The 24,788-nt window shown below is 39.0% G+C and overlaps 1 protein-coding gene across 3 annotated transcripts in view; it reads left to right on the top strand.

Moving 5' to 3' along the window:
* IQGAP2 (IQ motif containing GTPase activating protein 2) overlaps positions 1-24,788 on the top strand; it is a 128,216-nt gene that overhangs the window by 64,015 nt on the left and 39,413 nt on the right. The window contains exons 3-14 of one of the 3 annotated variants that reach the window (XM_050328750.1): positions 1,879-2,035; positions 3,281-3,358; positions 5,150-5,226; positions 11,419-11,486; positions 11,834-11,947; positions 15,866-16,044; positions 16,705-16,792; positions 17,340-17,503; positions 18,017-18,104; positions 20,529-20,692; positions 21,220-21,380; positions 23,576-23,694. In XM_050328750.1, the coding sequence (XP_050184707.1) occupies positions 1,879-2,035; positions 3,281-3,358; positions 5,150-5,226; positions 11,419-11,486; positions 11,834-11,947; positions 15,866-16,044; positions 16,705-16,792; positions 17,340-17,503; positions 18,017-18,104; positions 20,529-20,692; positions 21,220-21,380; positions 23,576-23,694 (1,457 nt within the window). The remainder of the gene's footprint in view (positions 1-1,878; positions 2,036-3,280; positions 3,359-5,149; positions 5,227-11,418; positions 11,487-11,833; positions 11,948-15,865; positions 16,045-16,704; positions 16,793-17,339; positions 17,504-18,016; positions 18,105-20,528; positions 20,693-21,219; positions 21,381-23,575; positions 23,695-24,788) is intronic. The other 2 variants (XM_050328751.1, XM_050328752.1) reach the window with 2 other exon arrangements.

The following is a 24,788-nucleotide window of genomic DNA, read 5'->3' as shown; positions in this document are numbered from 1 at the left end:
GAATCCATTGTAAGGTAAAAAATGCTGCTTTGGGTACACAATTCATGTCACTGGAGATGGCCCATTGAAACACCATTCAGCTTCAACTCATGGTGAATGCTGCCTATGGCTTAGCAAGCTCTTCCTGCTTATCTGTACAACTCTTTTTCCAGAAGACACATTCTAGGAAATAAATTCTTTAGGAAAAGATAACTGGATTAGGTGAAAAACACATTTGCCTGGAATACGCTTCCCTGGTTTATTCTTCTTTGTCTTCTTTTCTGGAGAAGACATATGTTGTGACACTTTGACTTCACGTGTACCTCTATTTAGTCTATAAAATAGTAGTAAGGATGACTTTTGGGACCCATGGCATGGACCCATAACACATGAACATGCACCACAAGATGGAGTCTGGAAGCTTGTCAGGAATATGATTCTCCTCACTGAAGCAGCTTTTATACTGCAAAATATAGTTCTTCTAATGATACTTGCTCTATGCAGTTTTATGTGATATTGTCTCAGATTTATGGGTGTTGGTTTTCTCAAGAGCTATTTGGGTAGTCTGTGCTTCAGTGAAACAACTTTCACATATCCTTTAACAAATCCAAAAGTGTAATGAAGTAGGACATTTGTCCAGAGTTTTAATGTGAAACCAAATGTTGTAGTGAGCTTTTTTCAGAGTAAGAGCTGGCTTGTTTTCAACTTGGATCCAAGTTTTCTGGTTTCTGAAGTCACTCCTTTGGAGGTGATATTAGAGTAGTAATGCTGCCTCACTTACAGTGACACTGCCTTAGTGACAGTAAACAAAGAGATCTAGTGTCTTCAACATTGTTCTTGCCATTCAGCTTTCTTCTTTGTGTTGATATTTTTGTCCTAGCAGCATCAGAGATTGATTGAGTAAAATAAAAAAAAAATACTGGGAAGAACTAAGCAGATTTTAAGCTCTTGTAATGTGATGTATCTGCTAGAATTAAGAATAATATCACAAGACCAAACACTTAGACCACCAATGTAAGAAACTTCTGGTCTAGTGATTAGGACACTAATCTCTTTCAGGAATGCCTTGGAAGCAATTTCTTTAGGTTACTAAATATAAATATATTGGATAATATTGTTTCATGTCCATTCTTTGCCTTCTGAACTGCTTACGCATTTGATTAATTACTGTTTTCCATCTAGTCCCACATCTGTCACATCTTAAATCTCAAACGTGTAATTAGTTTACCACCTTGGAGGATTTAGTCACTGTTACTAACAAGAAGCCATGTTTCAGCCAACTTACAGCCAGGCAGAGCTCAAATGCATGAAGTACGTTGGGCTTTTCAACAAAAAGCCTTCCTTCAGCACCGTCACTGTGTTTCATGGGTGACAATGGAGAGCTTCCTTGTGTTGCAGGAGAATGATAATCTGCTGGACTGCTCTATACTGGAGATGGGCATTGCTGCAACCTTGTGTTGCAGAGCACATTGGAACCAGCCTCACCCAGCCCATTACTGGCCTTGATGTTCATGAGGTTCAGCACTGGCAAAGCTATCAGAGTTTTTAAAATGCAAACATCAATAATATACGGCATACCATGTTTTCTTCTAGTTTTCACCTTAGATTACTGTCTTCAAAAGCCTAGTGCTGCTCAAAAGATTTGAGTTGGACCCCTTAGGTGTGTATACTTCAAAGCATGCTGTTTGATTCTTGATGGGTCATGATCATATACTGCAGATACGATTTTCTAGTCATTTTGATCTCCATGTGAATAAATATGAGAATTTTTTCCTTAGTCCTTGCCCTTTTCTCCTATGATTACATTGTAGCAGTGACATCAAAAATACAATGGTTGTCGGCAAAAGGTGTCACTTATATTAAACCCCAAATAACAACGTTTCTCAAATGTCTTCCTAGATGGATGGAAGTCTGTCTGGACGAAGAGCTACCCCCAACTACAGAACTGGAAGAAGGCTTAAGAAATGGTGTTTACCTTGCCAAGCTTGCAAAATTCTTTGCACCTAATGTGGTGTCAGACAAAAAGATCTATGATGTGGAACAGGCACGCTATAAGGTAATAACCTTCTCAGTTCTTTCACTGACAAGACAAAAACAGAAAATTTTTGTCTTCCAACTGTAGAACATTACCAAGCATGACTGGTTAACTTTCTGTATCTCTCTCGTAAGACTTTGGGGACTAGGTGGAAGACTCACAGCACTAAGAAGCCAGATCACTAAGTTAGAAAAACTATGCTGGTGTCACTTCAAGTTTTTAAGACTGAATGAATTACACTTCTGGCTCCAGGAAGAACATAAGCTTTCCCATTTATAAAGTCATTTCTCTTTAGGAATAGGAGTCAAAAGCAATTTGATAAATATTCCAAACTTTTCTCATCTTAAATGGGAGGATATTTGACATCCACTTCATTAGATCTGTGTGTTTATTTCATCAACTTTAACACTGAAAAGCAGAAAACAAGCTACCAGTAACTGAGCTTAGCTTGTTACCTGTACAAACCATTTGTTATCTCCAAGATCCTTGATAATATAGAAATATCTACATTCATACACAGCAGTTCCACTATAGAATGCATTTTCTCAGTATGTAGAGTGGGCAGAAAAAATTGGAAGTGGACATTTTTAAGGTATAATAACTGGTTCTTGAGACCTGAGAAGTTATCTAGGTTCTATATGGTTAAGAGAAGTATGGTTAAGAATTCTGGGTATGTTTAAATGCATCTCTTGAAAATCTCCAAAACTTGAATTCAGGTTTCTTTTCTTCCTTTACCATAAAAAAATAACATTAATTAAAAAAAGAAAAATTATATATATATACTCTCCCACTTTACTCTTATGCTGCTTGAATAGGCTGTAGGGAGAGCCAGGTATTCACATAGAACTGAAGACTGAATAAGACCATGTTATCTGTTCTCCTTCACAACAGTGCCTGATCAGTGTTACCACTTCTGTATTTTGGTTCCCGTTATTCGACATCCAGCCTGCACTTCTGAGGCTCAAACAACTACTGAAGGACTGTACAAATATCCACTTCAATCCCAGTCCACCCTAATGGGTACAAATCTCGCTTACATAAAATGAAAGAATGAGCTGAACTCAGCATGAGGCTGTTGATATGTTAGGATGCTTCAATAGAAGGATTGAGGCTGTTACACTTTGGTCTCCAGGTTCAAACAAGGCTAAATTCCTTGAATTTAGCTTCTAAAACTGAAAAACAAGAGGATCAGTAACTAGAATTTTTTAATGTGATTTTTAATTTTTCTAATGTGATTTTTATAATCTTCTTCTGTCTTTCCAATAGAGATCTGGTCTTCATTTTCGGCACACTGACAACACTGTGCAGTGGTTAAGAGCAATGGAGTCCATTGGTCTGCCTAAGGTAAGCCTTCGAATTTTAGGAACAAAAGTGGCTCAAGTCACTGGCTCACTAAGATCCCTTTTCTTCTGTTTGAGCAAAAACAGTTCCTTACTGTAGGTCTACAGGGAAGAGGTAATTCAGAAAACAACTCTGAAAAGAGGGTAATGTGGAAAACAGTGGGAGTGTCAGTTCTGTGTTGTTGCTGCCAGTGTATGTGGGCTGAGGCTGCTGTGGATGAACACTGTGGGTGGAAATGCTCAAGGTGCTTCCCCTGTGTGAAAACAAATGGGACACTAGCAGTGTTTTAACTAAATCTTATTCGTAGTGCAGTCTCTGTGGGGGCCTGAAAGGAATGTGGTTTAAAGCAGAAAACTTAAATATTTGCTTCCTTTAGGTTACCTCCTCGCATTGTGTCTCTTGCTGCCTCTTCCTCCTTATGTATGTCCCAGTTTCTCTACCTCTACCCTATTTCCAGATTGCTCTTGCACGTTCCAGTGCATCTGCGTGACTGTGCTGCTGCTCTCCTTCCACCAACTGCTTTCTTGGGTCACCTCTTATATTTATCTTCCTCCTTGTGGGTCTTCACTTGTCATCTCCCCCCTCTGCTGCTGTTTCTGGGCACCAGTGAGTCTATTTTGGAAGAAAATCCTTTAAGGAAGGGCTGTGCGGAAAGACCTATGCTGCTTGTTTGGACATTTTGGCACCCACACACAGCCTGAGGTGAGCACTTCATCGCCCAGGCTTCCCAGCAGCTGCCCCAGGGTGCCTGAGTGATGGCAGCCACGGTGGCTGCCTGATGCACCGTGGTCAGGCGCAGCAGAGATGGAGCTGCTGGAAGGGCTACAAGGACTAGTGGCCAGCCACTGTAGGCAGGTTCAGTTCAGGTGCCCATAAGCAGAAAAGGGCATCCATGGCTGCCATCAAAAATGCCATAGAGACGGGAAGGGTCCTGCCTTTCCCAGATGAGGGTTTTCTCCCTTTGTTTAGTCCTTGTGTCTTCTGTTCAGCTGGCTGATTTCCACCCTGCCATCCCTCCTCTGACAGATTTTGTTTCTCTTGCAGAGGATGGTTATGGCCAATAGCTTTCCCAATTCTCCCTCACAAAGCTGTTTTGAGCAAAAGAGGGCACTGTGCTCCTGTCTTACTCAGTCTTGCCCTATTAACCGTGGGACAGTGCAGCCCCATGTGCTTGGCCTGGATTGGAAGCATGCTGCCAACTCTCATGGTTAACTAAGTCTTTTATTACGTTTTTGTGGAGAAACAGTGTTTAGTGACTGGGACCAAGGCCAGGAACAAATTAGTGGTAGAACCAGAATTGGAACTTTTGATGTGACTTCTTGGCTAAATTCTTGGCTTAATATTCCTCTCTGTAAATATCTTTGTAAATGATGCATTCATAAAGTTTGGGGTGCTGGCAATTAGAATTATGCACTTTTAAACCATACTTGATAAGTTTGGTTTTCAGTGAGGCTTTGCAACTTGTAACAGCATTCCAGATTTTAGGTGTCTGTAGGAGGACAAACACTACTGGCTGAGCTTATGTCAAAAAGAAAAAATGTTCTAAAAATCTTGTTGAAATGCTAGCTGCTTATCTTTCTTCCCCCTCCCCCCCCCCATTAAGTAGCTTTTATGCTTTATTAAGTTCTTCCTTATGAAAACTACTGATAAAGTTAACATCAGAAGAGACTTGATTTATAACTGTATAGAAGTAACAGCTGAAATTCTCTTAAGTTTAAGGTATGGTTAAGCAAAGTAAACTTTTCTGCTCAGTAACAAGTCTTCTTCTTTGACTGTATGCTCTTTGCTTTTCAGATCTTTTATCCAGAGACCACAGATGTTTACGATAGGAAAAACATCCCTAGGATGATATACTGCATTCATGCTCTAAGGTAACTGGTGATGGGAATAGAAGTTATAGTAACTGCCAGAGCTGGGAGTGTAAGTCTGGAAATGGCTTTAGGGTAACCAGTGTGTCAAAATCTGTCAGAATTTACAAGTTCATTAATTTTAAGTTGGAGACAAAACTTTGTCAGGACTATCGGCCAAATTATTTTCAAAATAGAAATTAAGGACTACTGAATTTAGCACAGATACCCCTTTCTCACTAGTACACCTCTTCACAAAGTACACATAGATTTTCAAACCATACTGCAAAAGAAATCAAATAAATGAACAGAAACTTAGCAAAATATTAGTATAACCGTGGTGCAGATGCCCTGAGCAGAGTGAAAACGATGATGAACTGACGTCTTTCTGTCCCAAAAATAAAGCAAACAATTACCATATTCTGAGGTAATTCACATAAAAATTAACATTTTCCAAGATTTCAAAATTCTGAATACCTTGATATTGAAAGTAAAGTCAGGGAGGCTTTGACCACAGCACTGAAAATAGAGCTTAAAAATTTCTAATGTCCTGCCTTAATTTTCTTGATGTTTAGCACAAAAGATTTGCCCTGTGCTGTTCCTAGTGTGGAGGACAGTGGTGCTGGCAGACAGCTCCACCCTCCTGTGGCTCTCCTAGTTCATTTCCTGCATGTGGAGGTCTTCTCTTTCATTACTTTCTTACAACTAAGCTTCTAGAGAACATAATTAACTTACACCCCAAACTCTTCTCTCTGTTTCTAACAATGTTCAAAGGCACATCATCTGCTCCAGGGCCATCAGTCAGAAGCTATTCAATACATTCTTTATTAAAACCTTTTTTAGGGCTAATCCTTGAAACTATGTGACCCCTCTACTACTCTGGGATGTGCATGCACTGTCAATAAATAGGACGTGTCACTAAAGTTCATCAATTTCCTTTACATGCTAGGTGTTCACAGTTGACAGCCCCATATTTTTTTGTCATCTTTGTCAAGTATTGCCCCTTGAAGTTATTATACCTGGTGTAATGCTAACAGGGCAGGACTAATTGAGAGCAGTTCTTGCCTATAACTTGTTAGGGCAGTCTGTTTTGACAGTGAGTGCCTTGTGTAAGCTTGATGTGATTTCCTAAAGAGAATGCCCAGGGCTTTAGCGTTAACCACCTCAGGGCTGACATGGTGGACTGCATGTTCCCCTAGTCATGCTGTGGACCAGCTCCAACTATTCTACCACAGGAGGTAGAATAACATATTTAGTTTTGCCAATATTTGCTTCCTCATATATGGAGGAAATTATCAATTGTGGATTTGAATGTTACGTAAACAACAACCCTACCAATACCTTCTTAATACCTGCCTTATCTTTGAAATGGCAATACCTCTTTTATCTTGAACTGAGTTTTATATGGGTTGACCTTTGGTAGAAGTTTTTGTTTCTCCATCTTGACATATCCCAGGATTTATGCCAGTATCAGAATAAGTCTGTGTTCTCTCACCTTTCACTTCCAACTTTGTCTCGTAACATTACTTTTCCTTGCTATATATCAACACAAAGCTCTAACTCTGTACTTTTTCTTTTTATTTATTTTAGTTGTTATTATTTTAGAAAAGGATTTTATATCAAATGTGTCATGCCACATCGAATAGGCCTGCAATACCTTCACTTATGATGCTTTCCCACAAGATTGTAGGCCCATGTGTCTGCATATGATAAAAGATGTAATAGTAGAAAAAACAATGATTCTGTTTGACTTATTTCCATAATAAGACTTCACTGAAGTCCTTTAAATCAAACTCCAATGTCAGTATTGAATGGTGCACAGACTACATTGAAAGCTCTCTGGGAAACAACAGAATTAAGGACAGGGCACTTTGCTTGGCCAGCACTGTTCTTAGTTGGGTTGGCATCAGAGGAATGCTGAGCTGTAGGAGTCTAGTTCTGTTCCTCTTCTACTGATGTTTAAAGTACTAATCTGCTGGTGTTTGTGCTCCCAGCTCTATGCCATGTACTCTATCTGCTCTACTTTCTGGGTTTGTCACAGCACACTCTCCAGGGAATCAGTACATGGTTTGCTGACTCGTTTGAAAGGTCCATGTCCCCATGTTTCTCGGAGTCCTACACCCCAGCACTGAGAACCAGCAACTGCAAGCAGGGTTTTCACCTTTGCAATGGTAGCATAGGTACACGTGACCACTACATAAAGAATCACCATTGGGTTTAAATGGTAAATTCTGATGCATCTTGCAGCACATGCTGAATTTTCAAAGGCTCATAATTTGGAAATACAGAGCACTTTCTCAGAGAGGTGAGGGGTTTTTCTACTTTGTGTTCTTTCTTAGTTGCTATGAAACTATAACTCTGAAGCAACATTTCCAACAAAACTATTGTCCCAGACTAGATGAGACAAGGGTCTTTTGCTGAGGATGGATTAGGAGAAAAAGACCCAAACTTCTCTCTCTAAGCAATTATAAATCCGAAATTAAGAGGCTCCGATTGAAGGAAAACAAATTATGGAAAAGGGAAAATAACAGCCCTTTATTAAAAGATATGTGTGTATTAACAGGAACACAGGAAAGGAAAAAAAAACCCAAGTAAAACAACCAAGCAATACTCCTATACCCACCAAATAATCCCCTTCAAGAACAAAACTGATAAACCGGCAAAAGGAAAATTGAATAGTTCAATTTTTTTTTGTTTTGCACCCTTTGGTGCAGTTCCAACCACAGTCAGCAGGGGGCGCCATCGGGTCACTGGAGATGCAAAATTTGTAATGTCCTGTAATTTGTAATTTGTAATTCACCAGGTGGCGCTGTTGGGTCACTGGAGGTTTAGAACTTGTAGTGTCCTATAGTAGTCACCAGGTGGCGCTGTTGGATCACTGGAGGAGCAGAACTTGTAATGTCCAGTGCCCGTCACCAGGCGGCGCTGTGGGATCCCTGGTCACTGCCATGTGGAATGGGGCAAAACAATACCCTCCTGGTATGTCAGAGGGAAAGGGAGAAAAAAAAACCAACCCAAAAACCAAAAAGAACAACTCAGTTCCCCTTCCCTTCCCACACTGGGAAAGGAGAGAGGGAATGGGGGGGAAAAGGGGAAGGGAAAAAAAAAAATTAGCAATAAACCAGAAAGTTCTCCCAATGGAAGAAAACTCACAAACTTCAGCTGGTTAGGATTCGCTGTAAGCAGGGCCTGCAGCCAGCAACAGCTGAGCAGAGAGCAGCAGCAAAACTCCCCTCCAACAGGAAAGAAGAGAACCAGGCAGTGTCTGCAGCTCACAGCCGGCTCTGCTCAGGGCAGGGAGCTGAGCTGACACCCAGCCCCACCTCCTTCCAGCCACACACACCAGCCACCCCTCCCCATCTCCTTCCAGCCACACGCCAGTCCCCCACAACTCCTCCCTCTTCATTGTCAAGGAGACTAATCTCGGACATTAGTGGGTCACGCCGATTCTTTTGTTCACCTGATGGCCTATATACAGAGCACACACACAAGGCAGGGGGAAGGGAAAGAAAAATTCCTTGCTAAAATCAGAACTATGACAACTATGTAAATTTAAACCAAGGTATTTCCTTCTCTCATTCTTGAAAATCCTGAAGCAGTTTTTAGTTCAGATTTTTCCTACCTGAATTCTTTTATGTGCAGTCAGTGTGCATAACTTTAGTGTTTAAAATTGATAAGCCCATTTATAACTGCCCCTTTAAGAGGCATGAAATAGCCTTAACTGTAGGTAACAGGAGCAAAAAGTTCCATCCAAAAAGTGTATTTGACATCTAAAATATTAGCATTTTGCAGGGAAAGTCATCAGTAATTTGGTGTTTTGATAATCTTTGAGCTGCTAGAGGGCCTGAAGATAGACAATTACACTAAGCATGATGGTTTAAATGTATTTTTAGCATATGTCCTGTTTCAAGTCTGAAATAAAGAGCATTGCACTTATGGCATGTGGGACAACTTGTGCTGTCAAATACAGCATTGCTCTGACCAGGAAGGAGTAACTTAGCAAACAGTTTCTAGACTCCTGTTGAATATAATTACCTATTGTTTTTCTTTTGCTGAAACATTAATCCTGAAAACCTGACTTGAAAAATGTAAAGGAGTAGGTTTCATTTCTTGCACCATTTTTTCTTGTGAAAGTTAATTCAGATTTGTTCTGGGTCTAAATGCAGTTAAGAACAACTTTGTTTAAATAAAGATGCTAACAGTGATTCTTGTTCATAAATAACAGTGCTTAGAGACATTTTTTCCTGAAAAAAATCAGTTTTCAAATTATCTTTCCAAGCAGATCACTGCTATGTCCTAGACAAACTGTCCCTCTGAAGCTGGACAGCTTCAAAACATTGTTTTCCTAGGAAACAGTAGCATAACAAGCATACTTTAAAAGAAAAAGCACACTATTTTCAGATCTGTTTTTTATAGCATGTTATACATGAGCTAAGCATAAAACAAGACCCAGGAATCTCTGCCTAATATGAGTTGCCGTTGTATGTGGGTGATGCTTTGTACTAGAGGGAGTTTCACTTGGGGACTGCTCTTTATCCTTTGTTTCCGCCTTGTTTCTGATGCCTCATATCCAACTTTCTTAACCACAAGGTCTCCTGCTTTTGATTCTCTGGTTCCCTGAGGTTTGACTTATACTATAAAAGCATTAAGCAAGGTGTTTCAACTGAAATTATACCTCAAACCAGAGTAGAAGTGCCTTTGTGTTCCCTGCAAGACTCTAAGCATATTTTCAGCACCATCTGGTGGTTAATAAGTTCACCCAAAACAAAGGAGCATAGGAAGTATCACAGATGGCTCAATATACTCCTAGAAGTGCTGAACAGCAAAAAAAATATTCTCATATGTTCATATAACACCCTTCCTCTGTCTTTTTATTGTGATGACACAAAAAAAGAGTCAGCATAGCCCTGTGATGCTGCTTCAACCAGCATTGTGTCACTGTCTCAAACTTAGATCAAAATCTCTTGCTACCAAGAAAGACTGGAAGGCAGATCAGGGGAACAGAGGAACCTGGCTCATTACTCTAGTCATGGGAGGTTTTCTCCCACAATAGCTAACTTGCATTTTAGACAGCCTAGAAAGGTGACAGTTGCAGCAGCAATGATTTGGAGTGGCTGCAAAAGAGTTTCAGCCTACCTGAGATCTGTTGTTATGTTCATCCAGATTGTGACAGAGCAGAGGATTAGCTGTGGTAGCATGAAAGATAAATGCTGATTCTGTGTGCTCTGAAATAAACACAGCGTCTACAAATACTTGTTTTGAAATCTCATCCTACAATTTGCTAAATAGCAAAAAAACCCTCTACAACAAAACAGAACTGTGCCCTTCTAGAAACCAAAACCCTAAGCCACAGTACACATTTGCAATGAATAAAGTTGGGGTGAAGTAAGTTAAAAGAAAGGTGGAAAAAATCCATTAGAAGAAAGTCTTGTTTTTAATGTCTATCATTTTTGATCCCTTCTTGATAAACTCTCTTGTTTACTGAATTTCAGTGACAAATTATAGAAACATCAAGCTTTTGTAGATAAATACACGCCTTGTGATTAAAAGATACTAAGAAAATATATATGTATTCAACTGTTTTTTTCAGGTAGCACCCTAGAGCTCTAGGAATAATGACTACAGGTATTTTTCAGGCTATATTGAAACAAAAATATTGCTTCTTGGATAGCACTTTAAATTATGCTTTCTTTATTTTCCATAATTTAAATAGCTAACAACACAAATATATTTGAGATGGTCTTGGATGGACTTACATGTCCTTGTTTTTCTATGCTTAGTAAGAAGCGTGTCAGGGATTTATGTGTCTTTGACTATCCATTACAGGGATGTAATAATGCAAGTCAAAACAGCACGTAGGTCCAAAGCTATAAGGTGTACTAAAGTGTATTTACATCTTGATTTTTTTCACAATACTAGCTTTTACATTTCTTTAACTATCTCTCACTAAGTTTTTCTACTTGCTTACGCACCTCTGTGATCTGAGATACACTGTCATTGCCTCTCTCTTAGAGATGCTACTTGGAAATAGAAAAGATTTCTCCTTCTGTAAGACTAAAGAATAAAGCATAAAGAAAATTGTAGATAATTTATTCTGTATTGGCTTATGAAAGTCAAGGTTTGAATGGCAAGTTTCATAGAAGTGCTTTTCTCTTGTACAGAAAAGCAAGCACCCTGACCACCTGCACTTTAAATTATTATTTTTCTTCTATGCAGTTTATATCTCTTCAAACTTGGATTAGCTCCACAGATCCAGGACCTTCTGGGAAAAGTAGACTTCACAGGTAAAAAACTGCTTTTCTAATCATCCATTAGATGCTGTTTTTACCCTTTAAATCTGCTAGCATTGTACATATTTTCTATTATTGTCTTTCTCCTCTGACAACATTGTTCCAAACATACCCTAATTAAACAGGTGGGAGGCTGCTATTTTTACTGAATGTCATTCTCTGAAGGACTGAAGGGAGTGAGTTTGCAGGGAATACTTGTCATATCTTAGATTCCTTCAAAATGAGGAGGAAAACTGATTAGAAGCTCTGGCCAAACACCCATTTTTGTAGGTATGGTGATACACAATAAAATTCTTAAGCTTTTGTTCTGATAATACTTCTTTTTTTGTGTGTGTAAATAGAGGAAGAAATCAGCAACATGCGAAAGGAGCTAGAGAAGTATGGTATACAGATGCCATCTTTTAGTAAAATTGGTGGGATTCTGGCCAGTGAATTATCAGTGGATGAAGCTGCATGTAAGTGTGGATCTTGTTGTGTTCTTTATTGTATACTTGACAGAAAGCTGTCAAAATATTTTCTGTTTTAATTCACCTAGTTTACCACTTAATAACTAGAAAGGAAAGCAAGCAAGTTTTCACTAACAATCACACTGCTTCACTGTTGCAAGACCTCTTCCAGTTTTTCAGTCTATGTTTTTTAGTATCTCCACTGAACCATAGAAAGTGCACCAGAAGCAAAGATTTCTTAGAACAATTTGGATGGGTTTAATGTTTTTGTAGCTAGTGTTCCTCTACAATAATGAACTGGGGAGTGTGCACGTGGATTGGCCTCTGCACCATATGGATGCAATGTACAATGGGCCATGAGAACATACCGTCTTCTCTGTGCCTCCTTTTTTTATTTTTGGGTGGGTGGGTGGTGTGGTGTGGTGAGGAGGCTGGGTAGGAGAGCCTCTTTCAGTTTTCCTAAAACACCCAAACAAGTTGCTGTGAGGACAAGTCACTGCTCGAGGCAGCTCTCTCATATACAGGGTGTATGTGTGGAGTTTGCCTTCATGGACAACTTTCAGTCTGTCTGACCACTCGTGTGTGACCCATACCATGGTAGAACTCTGCAGGAGGGTGGTTTCCGCTGATGCATCTGGAATAATCTTTGCCTTTTTAAGGGAACTGAACAGTTATGATCTATCTTGAACAGTTTCCACTCAAAACCAAAATTAAATGCTGTTTTTTGCTGCCCATGCCTACTCAGTCTGTAAACCTGGGTAATTTTCTCTATTTAATTTTTTTTTTTTGAATGATGAAGCAATATATTAAAAAAAATTTGCTCTAATTTCAATGATATGATATCAAGGATGTTTGCTTATATCAACACCTGAGCTCTAGTTATTTTGCTCAAGATCCTAACTTTGTTCAGAAGGGTAAACTGAACAACAAAAAGGATGGCTTTAGTATGTACATTGCAACTTTATTAAACCTTACAAAGTAGCATAATTCAAACAAGCTGATTCAAGATGTTACTTAGTGTGAGGAAGTTTCCAGAGCTTAATTTAAAACACACCTGATGTTGATTTGTATTGTCTGTGATGTATATTTTGTAGCCTGCTTAATATATGCATACTTCTCTGAAACTATCTATTAAAACGATGCTTTTGGAAGTGGGAATAGTTTATCTTCTTCTTTTTCTTTTTTCCTTTTTTTTCTTTTTTCTTATTTTTTCTTTTTTTTTTTCTTCTTTTTTCTTTTTTTGTTCTTTTTTCTTTTTTTTTTTTTAGTAGATTTTCAGAGATTTAATGACTACCAAACACTTTTACAGGGAGCTTCCTTTTGCAGATGAAAGGCTGGAATGTCCTTCTCTGAAAGCCTTATTATAATGTTTAGGGATTCCTTTAACTTCTGAAGTGTTTTTGGTCTTAAAGGCAGGGTTTCCTGATGCTGGTTCTGTTCCTCTGGGCAAGCATTGTGCTATAGATAGTATACTCTGCTTCAGAACAGGAACCATCTGCTATGGGAATCCTCATACATTAGTGAGGTTGAACATACGGAGACCTTGCCAGCGGAAGGGCTCTGCCATCCTTCTTCCTAAACGGAGTATGCAAAAGGAGATATGAAGTGAAATAACTGCTGATGACTCCTACTTTGCTGCCAGCAACAGTAGAAATCAATGTGCAAAGAATAAGCTTAAGTACTTTCACAGACAGCTTATTCCACAAGGAAAACCTCTCTGTTATTTCATGCTTCTAGCCTGCTCTTTCAAGCCCAATCAGGGGGCTGTTTCTCACTGTTTCTCTTGGCAAGTGGGTCCACATTTACCTGTTCACTTCTATCCTAATCCTGAACCTATCTTTTTACTACTTTTTACTAGCTCCACTTAGGTCAGTGATGCCTCTTACACAACTGTGGAAAAAATTACATCCTTCCTATGTGTTTTGTTATATGAGGGTGTTGGGATGATATGTGTTTCTAGGAAGAATAGTGTTCTCTTAACCCCTTGAAGATGATATGGATGTACACAGAATCACAGAATGTCTCAAGTTGGAAGGGACTCATATGGATAACTGAGTCCAAGTCCTTGTTCCTCATAGGATTACCTAAAACTAAACCATATAGTTAAGAGCATTGTCTGGATGCTTCTTGAACCTTGATGGGTTTGTTGCTGTGACCACTTCTGTGGGTACCCTGTTCCAGTGACTGACCACCCTTTCAATGAAAAACCTTTTCCTAAAATCCAGTGTGAGCTTTCCCTTTTCACAAAGTTTAATGACAAATGAACCAGTGTGTGTTTCTGCCTGTATCTCCTCCACCATGCTAGCTGTTTGTATTCCCCATCTGATACAGTACTGAACTGATCTGGAGTGAAATCATTTAAGAACAGTTTTCTGGCTTGAACTTAGTGCTAAGAGTATCCACCAAAAATACGCAAGTTGTTCCAATAGCTGCCATCTCTGAGGATATATAGCTTCACTTCATGCTTCATTTGCCCCTGCTGAGTTTTCAGTGATCCGCTCTCCTGTCTTACTTTCCTAAACTTGTACAGTTCTTTGTTTTCCTAAAGCCTCAAATCTGAAACATCTTTCTTTTCATTCATAGACTTCAGGTCTCTCAATTCAGATATTTAGTCCCTCAGTTAAACTTAACATAAAGAAAAGGTTTTTACCACTTTTCTCCGCTTCATCAGAACCATGCAGGGCCATGTAACAAGTAAGTACTGATGGAATAAAAAACATGGCTGTTGTGTTTTCCTTCATACATCTCTTAGTGCCATGCAAGTAAGTCCTAGACAAGCTGCTGTGGTGATAAATGGGCAGCTGTGGTGTTCCTCCTTTGGAATACGATCTGGACATACATTTATAAAGAATTACACTTTATATAGTAAAGGCTGTAAAATCTTTGAGATTCATATGCCACCAGTCAGTCATTGGGATCTGTTTGTAGCATGAAGGTCCAAATAAAGTGTTGCTCCAGTGCAAGTCCTTCATCTCAAGTGATCTTAGGGCCATATGTGTGCAGGGAACAACTGGCAAGGGTGTGTTAGCCACTACTCCACACCTAATTCAGCTGCAAGGGATTTTGAATTTGTACACTCATGCAAATTTAGTGTGTGAAAAAACAAGAGAATTTTTGACTCTTAAATTCTTGGAGTCAAGCATTTGTTTAATAGTTGAAGTTTTCTTGTTTCCTCGAAGGAAAGGTTTAACACTTAAGCTGGTCAACGTCTGTAGTGAGTCCAATGGCATTTTCCCCCTTTTCCTGGGTAATACCATTTTGAGAACCCTGCAAAGCCCACTGGATGTTCTTTGCCTCCATTTGAAGTTTGTTGTCCTGTGACTTTGCAGATGACAGATAGGGGGACTATAACATTATGGTCTCTCCGGCTCCCCAGTTGTTCATGGAGATCCTCACATTCAAAGATCCAGTTCTTTCCAGGCACACTTAGATGTGATATGCAGGGCTGTACCCTGTCTGGGCAGTCTTAACTGTATTTTTCCAGAGAACAAATCTAATGGAGTTTGAATTTCCTCTTCTGGTGTGGCATCTTTCAGATATACTGAGTTTAGGCAATACTTTCATGTCTTGTACCTTTATGGAGAAAAGCAGCTTTAAAGTACCAAAAATGCTTTCAATTCATGAATGTAATTGTCTTCCAAATAAAATAAGACTTGAATAATAAAATATAACTCATTTTTTATTCTCTATCAGTAAAGTACTAACCCCTGGTTGGGAGAAGAGTGAACACGGGATAGACAACTATGTGATACCTTTGAGTAAACATAGAGTGCTGCAGTCTAGAGGAAACATGGAGGGGGATGTTTGGATGGGAATCTGCACGTTGTTGAGCATAAGTTAAACACTCATTTTAAATAAATCAGAAGAAACAGTGACAGTTTTGACATTTTTACTTCCTGAAATTTGGGTCTGTGCTTTTAATTTTAGTGCATGCTGCAGTAATAGCAATTAATGAAGCTGTTGAGAAAGGAGTAGCTGAGCAAACTATTGCAACTCTGAGGAACCCAAATGCAATGCTGCTCAACGTGGATGAGGAACTGGCACAGGACTATCAGAATGAACTCTTTGAAGCTAAAAGGAAAAAAGAATCAAATGCAAGACTCAAGGTAATGGTGTTTTATTAGTACTCCTAGTACACATGTTCTTTTATGTTTCTTCACATGTAGTAGCATCACTGTTTTAAAAATTCACTTAATTTTTAAAATCAGTGCAATCTGGGGAAAAAAAATCAAGCTAAATAAGAGAATGGTAATGGAACAAGCCAATAGACAATTTTGTACGAATTCATTTACTCTGAGCATGGTGTAGCTTAACTTTGCCCAAAGGCTAAAAATACCAGAAGACTTAAAGCTAAAAAGGACTGATTTTCCACCATCAACCGCTTTAGAAAAAACAAATTTACTGTTTAAAAAGTTGTGAAAACAATGATACCCCTTTTTGAATATAAAATATGACCTCTGCCACAAATCTTTTGTGTTAAATTATTTACTTTGTTCTTTTACATGACAGCTAATGATTTCTGTAGTTAACAATGGTATGCTATATTTGCATGGCTATTTTACAGGAAGCAGAACACTGCTCAGCTAAATTGCTCAGCCAATTATCGTAAAGTACTATCGTAAAGTTTAGTTCATGTGGTCGACAAATTCCTATAGAAATACATCCAGCAAATACTTCATCTGATGCAGTTTTAATGACACCTGCTGATAGCTTCTCTCCCCGCAAATTGTTTTGTGTGTACTAGCAACAATTTTTTGTTTTCTTAGAACGGCACAATCTCTGATGAAGAGAGAGATGTCTATGAGGAGCTGCTGACACAAGCTGAGATTCAAGGCAATATCAATAAGATAAACAGTAAGCTATTCTGGATCCTTATGGAAGTATGCACAGAACACGTGATTTCCCAGATTCCAGCTGAACACAACTTGAGTCCACCTGAACAAACAAAATATTTCTATGGAAACTTACAAAATATGCACAAGTAGCTAATATATGTCTACAACTACTCCTTCTCTACTAATCTTTGGGGGAGGGGGGCTAATGTCTGTTTGTGTTTTTGCTGTAAGGATTCCTCAGTTCTGAATCAAATCACTTATTGCCTGCTCTGTTTCCTTATGTTCCTTTTGTGTGCAGAATACTGTAAATTTTGACCCCCTCTTCTATATAGAGCCAAAAATTCATTCATAAGCTTCCACTTAACTGTGTCTGAACTGCTCCCACATAGGGTCACACTGAGCCAGAGACTCCCTTTGTAGGACTGAACTTGAAAGAGACAATTATCTGCTAGATAAAGATTGGCACCTTAGCTGGATTTTACAAGTGAGATGCTGAGAGCAATGGCCTTTTTTTTTCCTCCCACAAAAGCCTTATTTGCTGTTTATAGGCATTGTTTTCATTTCAGTTCACATAGCTTTAGTCCAAGTGAATAAGGCTGTTGACTGGCAAGATGAAGTGGCACTGATGGCAGGTTTGAACCATCCTGCTCTGAGCCTGCTTGAAGTTCTGCCGCAAAATTCCTCGTGGTACCTATTGCAATTGTGTGATTCTAAAGAACAGAAAATGCAGGTAATTTAATGGAACAGGTACAGTGTGTCAGTTTGCACCTTTTTAGTTGATTTTAATTCATAGAGAAATTGTCTTTGCCACTTATGAAAAGTTTTGTAAAGATTTCAGCATAGTTGATGTACTAATTAACACCAAAGAGCTGCATTTGCTCTACAGAGCATGATGCCCTTATATATCATTACTAAGATGTAAGAAGAAAATTTGAAATATAATGTGCAGCCCCTAATACTTTGTTTTCAAAATTAATTATAATTTGAGCACAAATAAAGGTAATATCAAATCATTAACAGTATATTAAAGGGCAATTGGCTTTTAATGAGAAAACAAATAAGTATGATGAAAATCACAGGAAAAGATTAATGCTGTGTTTACCAGCATTTACAGCACATTGCTGTGCCATTGTATTTGATGCACAGGTGATAGTATAGTCCTAATGTACCATCATTGGGCTTTATCCCTTATCTCCCATCAGACTCAAAACCATAATTAAATCTTGTTTTTCTGATCTGTTAGATAGCAGGGATTCCAAATATGCTCGACAAAAATGAAATACAGAAAGAAGTTAGTGTTGCCAATACTGAAGCTGAGGCTCACAAACTTAGTGAGTAACCATTTTAATACTCTTTTTTTTTTTTTACCATCACCATTTAATTATATTAAGCTGATGAACTGAGTCCACCATTTCTTGCACATATACAGTGTTTCTCAAACTGAAACCATATGTGTTGCCTTTTATTCTGGTAATTGATTGTCTCAGTGTCACAATTGCCAAGTCACCAATCTGTGCTGCACTGGGTGTACTCCTACCTGAGACAGCTAACACTTTTTTCTGTGAATAATTTGTGCCACTGGTAGACACACTGGCTAAAACTGAAAACAGTGCACGGCTTGGTGGCTTGAACAAATATATATCAGTGCAGTATTAGTCATCACTTGGAAGCAATGATCATACTTGCAGAATTAAAATAGAATGATCACACGGAAGAATATTTTGAAATCACATTACAGAGGGAAATTATTCTCACTTTTAGACACATGTATCTATATCTAACTTATTCTGCTAAGAATATCATATGACACAAGTTATAGTTGATAAAAAATATAGTTAAGGGGGATCTAAATTTGCAGTGCATGTATTGCTGCTCTTGACTGGAAACTTCTTTGCTAGGAAGTTAAGCTTTGGTTAATCTGCTGTCATTTCAGGCTGCATCTGGGCATGTCTTAGTGGCTGTTTTGTCTCTGGTACTGTTTCCAATGCTTTGAATGCAGGCTGATTGCTCTTGTGCCTAAAAGCTGTACTGTGAGGTCAGTTTAAGCCAGAAGACAAGTTTGACTTGATACCTTACATGTGTGCCTATTTCAGATAAGGTAGCCACGTTGAGGAGTACTTGCTTTGAGAGAGTTACCTCTCGGTAAAGGAAAGAAAGAAGAAAATGTGATGTTGAAAAGCATTAACAGCAATCTGGAGAGAAATTTAGTTCTTACAACTAGTGGGTTTTGTTATGGGACTGTGAGCAACAGTGTGTTTTGCAAGTTGCATGCTCATTTTCAGAATAAGAAATCAGTAGCTTGGTTATTGGCTGCGGAACTAGTCTAGTCCATTTGTGGACCTTGACTCTTTTCCTCTTTGCTCTTTCCTCTAAAAACGCATGCACACTCTATCTGTGAGAGCCTTTCCTTTTTCTAACCTCAGGAATAGCCTTCAAGGAACAACATGGTCCCATATGACTATGCTCCAAAACAATTGAAATGGGAGACGAGGAGCCGTTTTTGGTTGGCCTGTATACTTAACAAAGTCTTTGTGTTATATAAGTTCTGCATACGTGAACTGTGGATGGTGTCTGCTGTACAAGCAGTCTTGTACAGACTCAAGCAGTCAGTGGTGACTAAAAGTATTCCCTGGATGATAGTACATAGAAAAGTCATATGATAAGGTGGAGGAAATAGGGGTTATTGATGGAAAAGGTGTTTACATAATTGCTATTCTTTACTTGGCCACATGAACTCTAACCTTCAAGGTTGTTTCCCTTTCTGCAAGACCAGAGTGGTCCCTTGTACAGTGTGTTTCTGGGTGTGTCCTGGCCTGGATTTCTTCAGAGGTGACTCCTCCAGATGTGCAATTATGGTGGCACTGACTAAGCTGAGAGGTGTTGTAACACTTCTGCAGCTGCCCATGTGGGAAGTGGTTTTCAGCATTTTTCTGCTGGGCTTCAAACCTGTGATGAAGTCAGTTCAGCAAAAGCAAAACAGGCGAGTTGTTCAGGTACCTAAAAGGGTTACACTCATACTTCTCCTATGCCTCTGTTGTGGTCTGTTTAAATGAAAATCTGAGCTCTGTAGCAAAGGGATTCATTTCTATATGGCAGTGCTTGTGAGGACTGATCTTCCACGCTGGCAGACAAAGAGCAGGTGTTGACATGCAGAGAAAGTCCTAGAAACCATAGCATGTGGTTTTCCATTGGTTCAGCTACTGATTTTCTGGCAGAAAATCCCAATCCCCCAATGTATTTGGATGATTTCTATCACACCTCCTGAGATGGACAACAATAATTTTGTTGGTGTTGTGGGACAGGCTTGTTTTACCTAACTCAGTTAGGTCCTGCCAAAAGGAGGAGGTGAAGGAGCAAACATGGTGCAGAGGGCAGGGAGTATTTGGGGTGAAGCAAGACTGAGGTGTTGGAGCTGATATACCTGCTAGTACCTGATGCAAGCTAACGCAGGAGGAGTTAGGTCTTTCTAGAATGGGGTCAGTTCCTTTTTTTGTGTTAAAGGTACAATAAGCAGTGTCTCATTTCTAGAAGACCGGAAACTTTAAAGTCCTCCAGTCAATTATTTGCTGCGTACCTTTGAACAGACTGTTTTCACAACATTCAGCAGTTGTGTCTTGAAAAATTTCACAAAAATACTTTTTTTCCTCTTATGACAGCAAGTTATTTTCTTTGGAATAATATAATTGTCATCTACATAGCATGAAGAGCAAATGGCATATGAAAATTAATAAGCTTTTTTCCCTACTGTTCTTTAGAACTTATAGCGGTTGACAATATCAATACTGCAATTCGTAACTGTGATCCTAGTAAAACACTGGTTGCACTGATGAAACCTGAGGCACAGCTGCCTGTTGTTCACTCATTTGCTGCTGCTGTCTATCAGACTGAGCTGTTCAACCTCCAACAACAGAATGCTGTGGTAAGAGTGAAAAGCTTGCAACCTGCTCATTGGTGTTATGTAGTCAAACCATGAAAGAGCACAAACATAGCATGTTGTTGTGTAAAATCAGACATAATTCTCTTGCCATGGTGTAACATATTGCATGAATGGTTTCGGTTGAATAGACAATATTGAATCTTGACACACTTCAGTCTGGCTGAGCTCTTGTGTTGCTACAAATCAACTGATATTTTTTAATTGTTGCATGCTCTTAATGAGGACTAACTCTGGTTTATATACTGTATTGAAAAGTAGTCCCCTGCTATGAGTAAGACCAGAAGAGATGGGATTGTGGGACAAAAGAAGGAAAGGCTGAATAGATGGGTCATATAGCAAACCCAGTAAGTTCCATCATTATTTTGTGTCAATCTGGCATGCCTGTGAGTAGGAGACCTTCTAGGCTTTTTAAATTGAGTCCATCTCCTTGACGGTATCTAGACTGTGTAATTCAAATTTGTTACACTGCTTATTTAGCTTCCTGACTGCAGTGCATTATTGTCCTACAGAATTACCTGGCACATGATGAACTGTCTATTGCAGTAGAAATGTTGTCAGCTGTTGTGTTGCTAAACCAGGCCTTGGAAAATAAGGACAACCTAACGATAAAGAATCATCTCAGAAACCCATGCATTGGCTTCAATAATCTGGAAGAGGAAAACTTTCAACGGTAAAGGTTCATTGTGTCTTGTCTGGATGAGACTTGGCAACCTCTGCAAAAAAAATAAGTAGGCAATTTACTGGGTGGGCTGTCTTGTGTTGTGGCTATGAAGTTTAAAGTGCTGGAAGATGAACATCTGTGGTTTAAGTTAATAAGGGATAATATAACCATTGCTGAACTAGTTGTGTATCTAAGTATAAGCAATCACATAACCTCAGAGATTTGGAGGCTACAGATGTGTGAGGGCAGGGAAAATATCCTTAGAAAGCAAACATTAAGATCTGACAAGAATTTTTACAGATACTAAAACATGAACCAACTGTAGCTGGAAACTACTAACCACTCTGCAATTCTGAAAGATGATCTTTAGAATGAAATAATATTTAATACCTAAAGCTCCAGGAAGTTCCTTAAACTATGGCTGAGCCCTTTTCTGCTTAAGAATTGCAAATGTCTGAAAAATATAGCACAGTCCTGCTTGCTAAAAAGCTGAGGGCAATTCTGTGGCACACATACATGTTCAACATTACATTACAGCCTTCACTTGGCCAAGGTGGTGGAAGTTTCCATGTGCTTCTGGAAGGCAGCAGAAAGCAAAAGGGGCAGGAGCAGCTGAAGATCTTGACCAGGTTGTCAGGGGACATGAATCTGAGAGCAGCCCTTCCTCAGTGCCTCAAAGCTGGAAGGAAAGCAATCAGATTAGGAATAAGAGGCCAGTGTTTTTGTTAGAGGGAGAAGAATTACCTAAAACAGAGCAAAATTAATCTGCCACTTTGCTAATGTGAGATGGTGCTTGTGGGAAAGAGAAGTAACATTATAAATATGCAGAAATAGACTCCGAAGTGTCCCAAATGCAGCATTTTTGGCTGATGTTAGTGACCCAGTCTTAAGATTAAGGTGCCAGTCAATACAGATGAAACATTAGGAATCAGTTGGACTCAGCAATAAAATAAAATTTTATTATGCCATTATATTAACCTCTCCTGCCAACCATATGTTGAATATCCCAGGAAACTTTGACTTGCACAATACCAGAAGGAATACAGGAGAGCTAGAAAAAGTTCAGTGAAGGAGATGCTGTTCAATGGCTTTCATCAGAAGAGATTAACTTGTTAGAAAGATGTTTCCTAGAAGAGAGAATTTAGGAGAAATATGTCACAGGTCTCCAAAACTGTGCATGTCGTGGGGAAGCTTATTAGAATAAGTTACTAGCTTCTAGTAACTCTAGTTTTTATTTTCCTATGAGAATTGAATGAATAAAATATCAGAACCTATCAAGTATAAAGTTTAAAATTTATATAAAGGACTGTCATCTCACAAAACACCTAGTGGGACTCATTCCTCAATATTATACAAGATTTCAAATAAGAATAGGTAAATTAAAAGAGCACAGCCTTGTTTGCAACTATTAAAGTTATGCATAACCTCCAGCTTGGGAAGGCCTTAAAGGCAGGCTACTGGATGACTGAAGGACAAATCAGACTAGGAAATGATGAATCTCTTGTTTTTTCTGGCAACTATTCATTCCTCTTCTGATGAAAATAGACATGTACTTGATCTGTCATAGTGTGGCAGTTGTATGCTTGATGTGGGAATACAGAAATTATTCAACTTGTGTATACATATGTTTACACTACTGTGAAGGTTTCCAGGTCATCTTGATCTGTGATTCTTCTAAGAAGAGTAGACACAGGCTACAAAGACTGTGCTTGGAGGACCTTGAATTGTGGCAAGAGAAGCATGATTTTTTTAAAATCCGTTTCTCTGCTTATGGCCCATCATCTTCCACATGGAGGTAGCAGGAGGTGCTACTTCCTGATGCTAGAATTGAAATTCTGGTCTTTGAATTCAAGAAGTCAACAACAGTTTTCTAAAGCAGGAAACTGACTGTAATTTCTCCCACATTTATCTGTTGCACTGTACAGCAAATTGTATGTTCAGTGTATGTATTGCTATCATCCCATATTGCCAAGAAAAGTGTTCTGAATTACTGTATAGGGCCATTTTTCCAGATCCTGAAATGCATGTGTAAAACAGGCAGTTTGCATGCCTGCATAATTCCTAGCAAGAGCTGAGTGTGTCTGAAATTCATTCACTGGAAAAAAATACGAGTCACCAAATGGTGGATGATACATCTGACTAATGCTTTATGGCAGTTTCTCTTATACACAAAATACACTTATGTATTTTATATCTTCTTATAGTTATGCTGATACACTATTGTCTATTAAGTCAGAGGCTTCATCTCAAGATTATTTAAGCTGGAATGATATCCAGAACTGCATTGACATGGTTAATATGCAAATTCAAGAAGAAAATGAAAGTAAGTAATTCTTCCTTTACATTGCCCACGGAGGACATAGTTTGGTCTTTGGTAGATAAGTTTATATACTGAATGGCCTTGTTCAGAAATTTGAGGCTATCAAGTTATGCCAAAATTGCTGGAACAAAGAAATGAGAGGGCAGCTTTCAGACTGCTTGCTGTTTTGGAGGCAGTCTGGAGTGCAGTTTTGAGAGCCTTTGTAAAAAACAGTCTATTTGTGCCCTTCCCATACTCCCATTAGTATTACTGTTTCATACTGGTAAGAGAAACTTCATATTACAGATTTACTGAAACTGGATTATTACTCCCTAAATCTAGTCAAGTGGTTGTCATGGATCCTCAGTTTGCTCGCAGTGTGTGCCTTTTAGCAGGGTGGTGTGCTGAGCAGTTTGAGTGACAGAGTTGCTTTTTTTGTCTGAACTGCTGCACACATTAGGACTTGAAACAGACCTTAAGAAGGGTGGTCTTGCATTAGCAGTGTAGGTCTTAGTACCAAAATAGGTGCACTTGGTTTCAGTGACACTAACCTCTGCCTGTGGATGGTGATTTGGGTCAGAGAGCAGAGGAAGAATGGAGATCTGTTTCCATAAACAAGTCCCATGTCTACATGGTCTTTCTTTGGGACCATCTTAGAAAAACTGATCATTCCCCAAGCCTTATGATGATGTGTATCTGTGACCCCAGCTGGTGGGTTGTGGTGGGTCTGGGAGTGACTTGTGGAGAGACAATCCACTGCCAGCACAGATGTCATACCTCACAGGTGATGGGGAAGCCCTTGGCTGATGCCTTTCTGGGGTGGCTTTAACAACCACAAACAGCACATTTTAACACTGTTTAGGGGCAGGACAAACCCAATTTTAAACTGCTGAGACAAGTTTGATGAAAATGAGTTTATGTTTTGTTTAAATACACTTCGCCTTGTTACTTGCTGACTAAAGTACTGAGAGCCACTGGTCAACATTATAAGATTGCTTGTTAACCTAATTTCCTGTAATTTCACCTTTAAGTTGTTATGTAATGCTGTAGCTAGGAGTGCAGTATGTATGTATTTGTCCAAATCAGAGTTTCAAGTAATTTGGTCTTAAACTACTTGA

The sequence above is a fragment of the Myiozetetes cayanensis genome, unplaced genomic scaffold (assembly GCF_022539395.1).
Source record: "Myiozetetes cayanensis isolate MyiCay16 unplaced genomic scaffold, myiCay2020 scf4, whole genome shotgun sequence".
NCBI classification, from domain to species: domain Eukaryota; kingdom Metazoa; phylum Chordata; class Aves; order Passeriformes; family Tyrannidae; genus Myiozetetes; species Myiozetetes cayanensis.
This window is presented reverse-complemented; position numbering and strand designations above follow the sequence as displayed.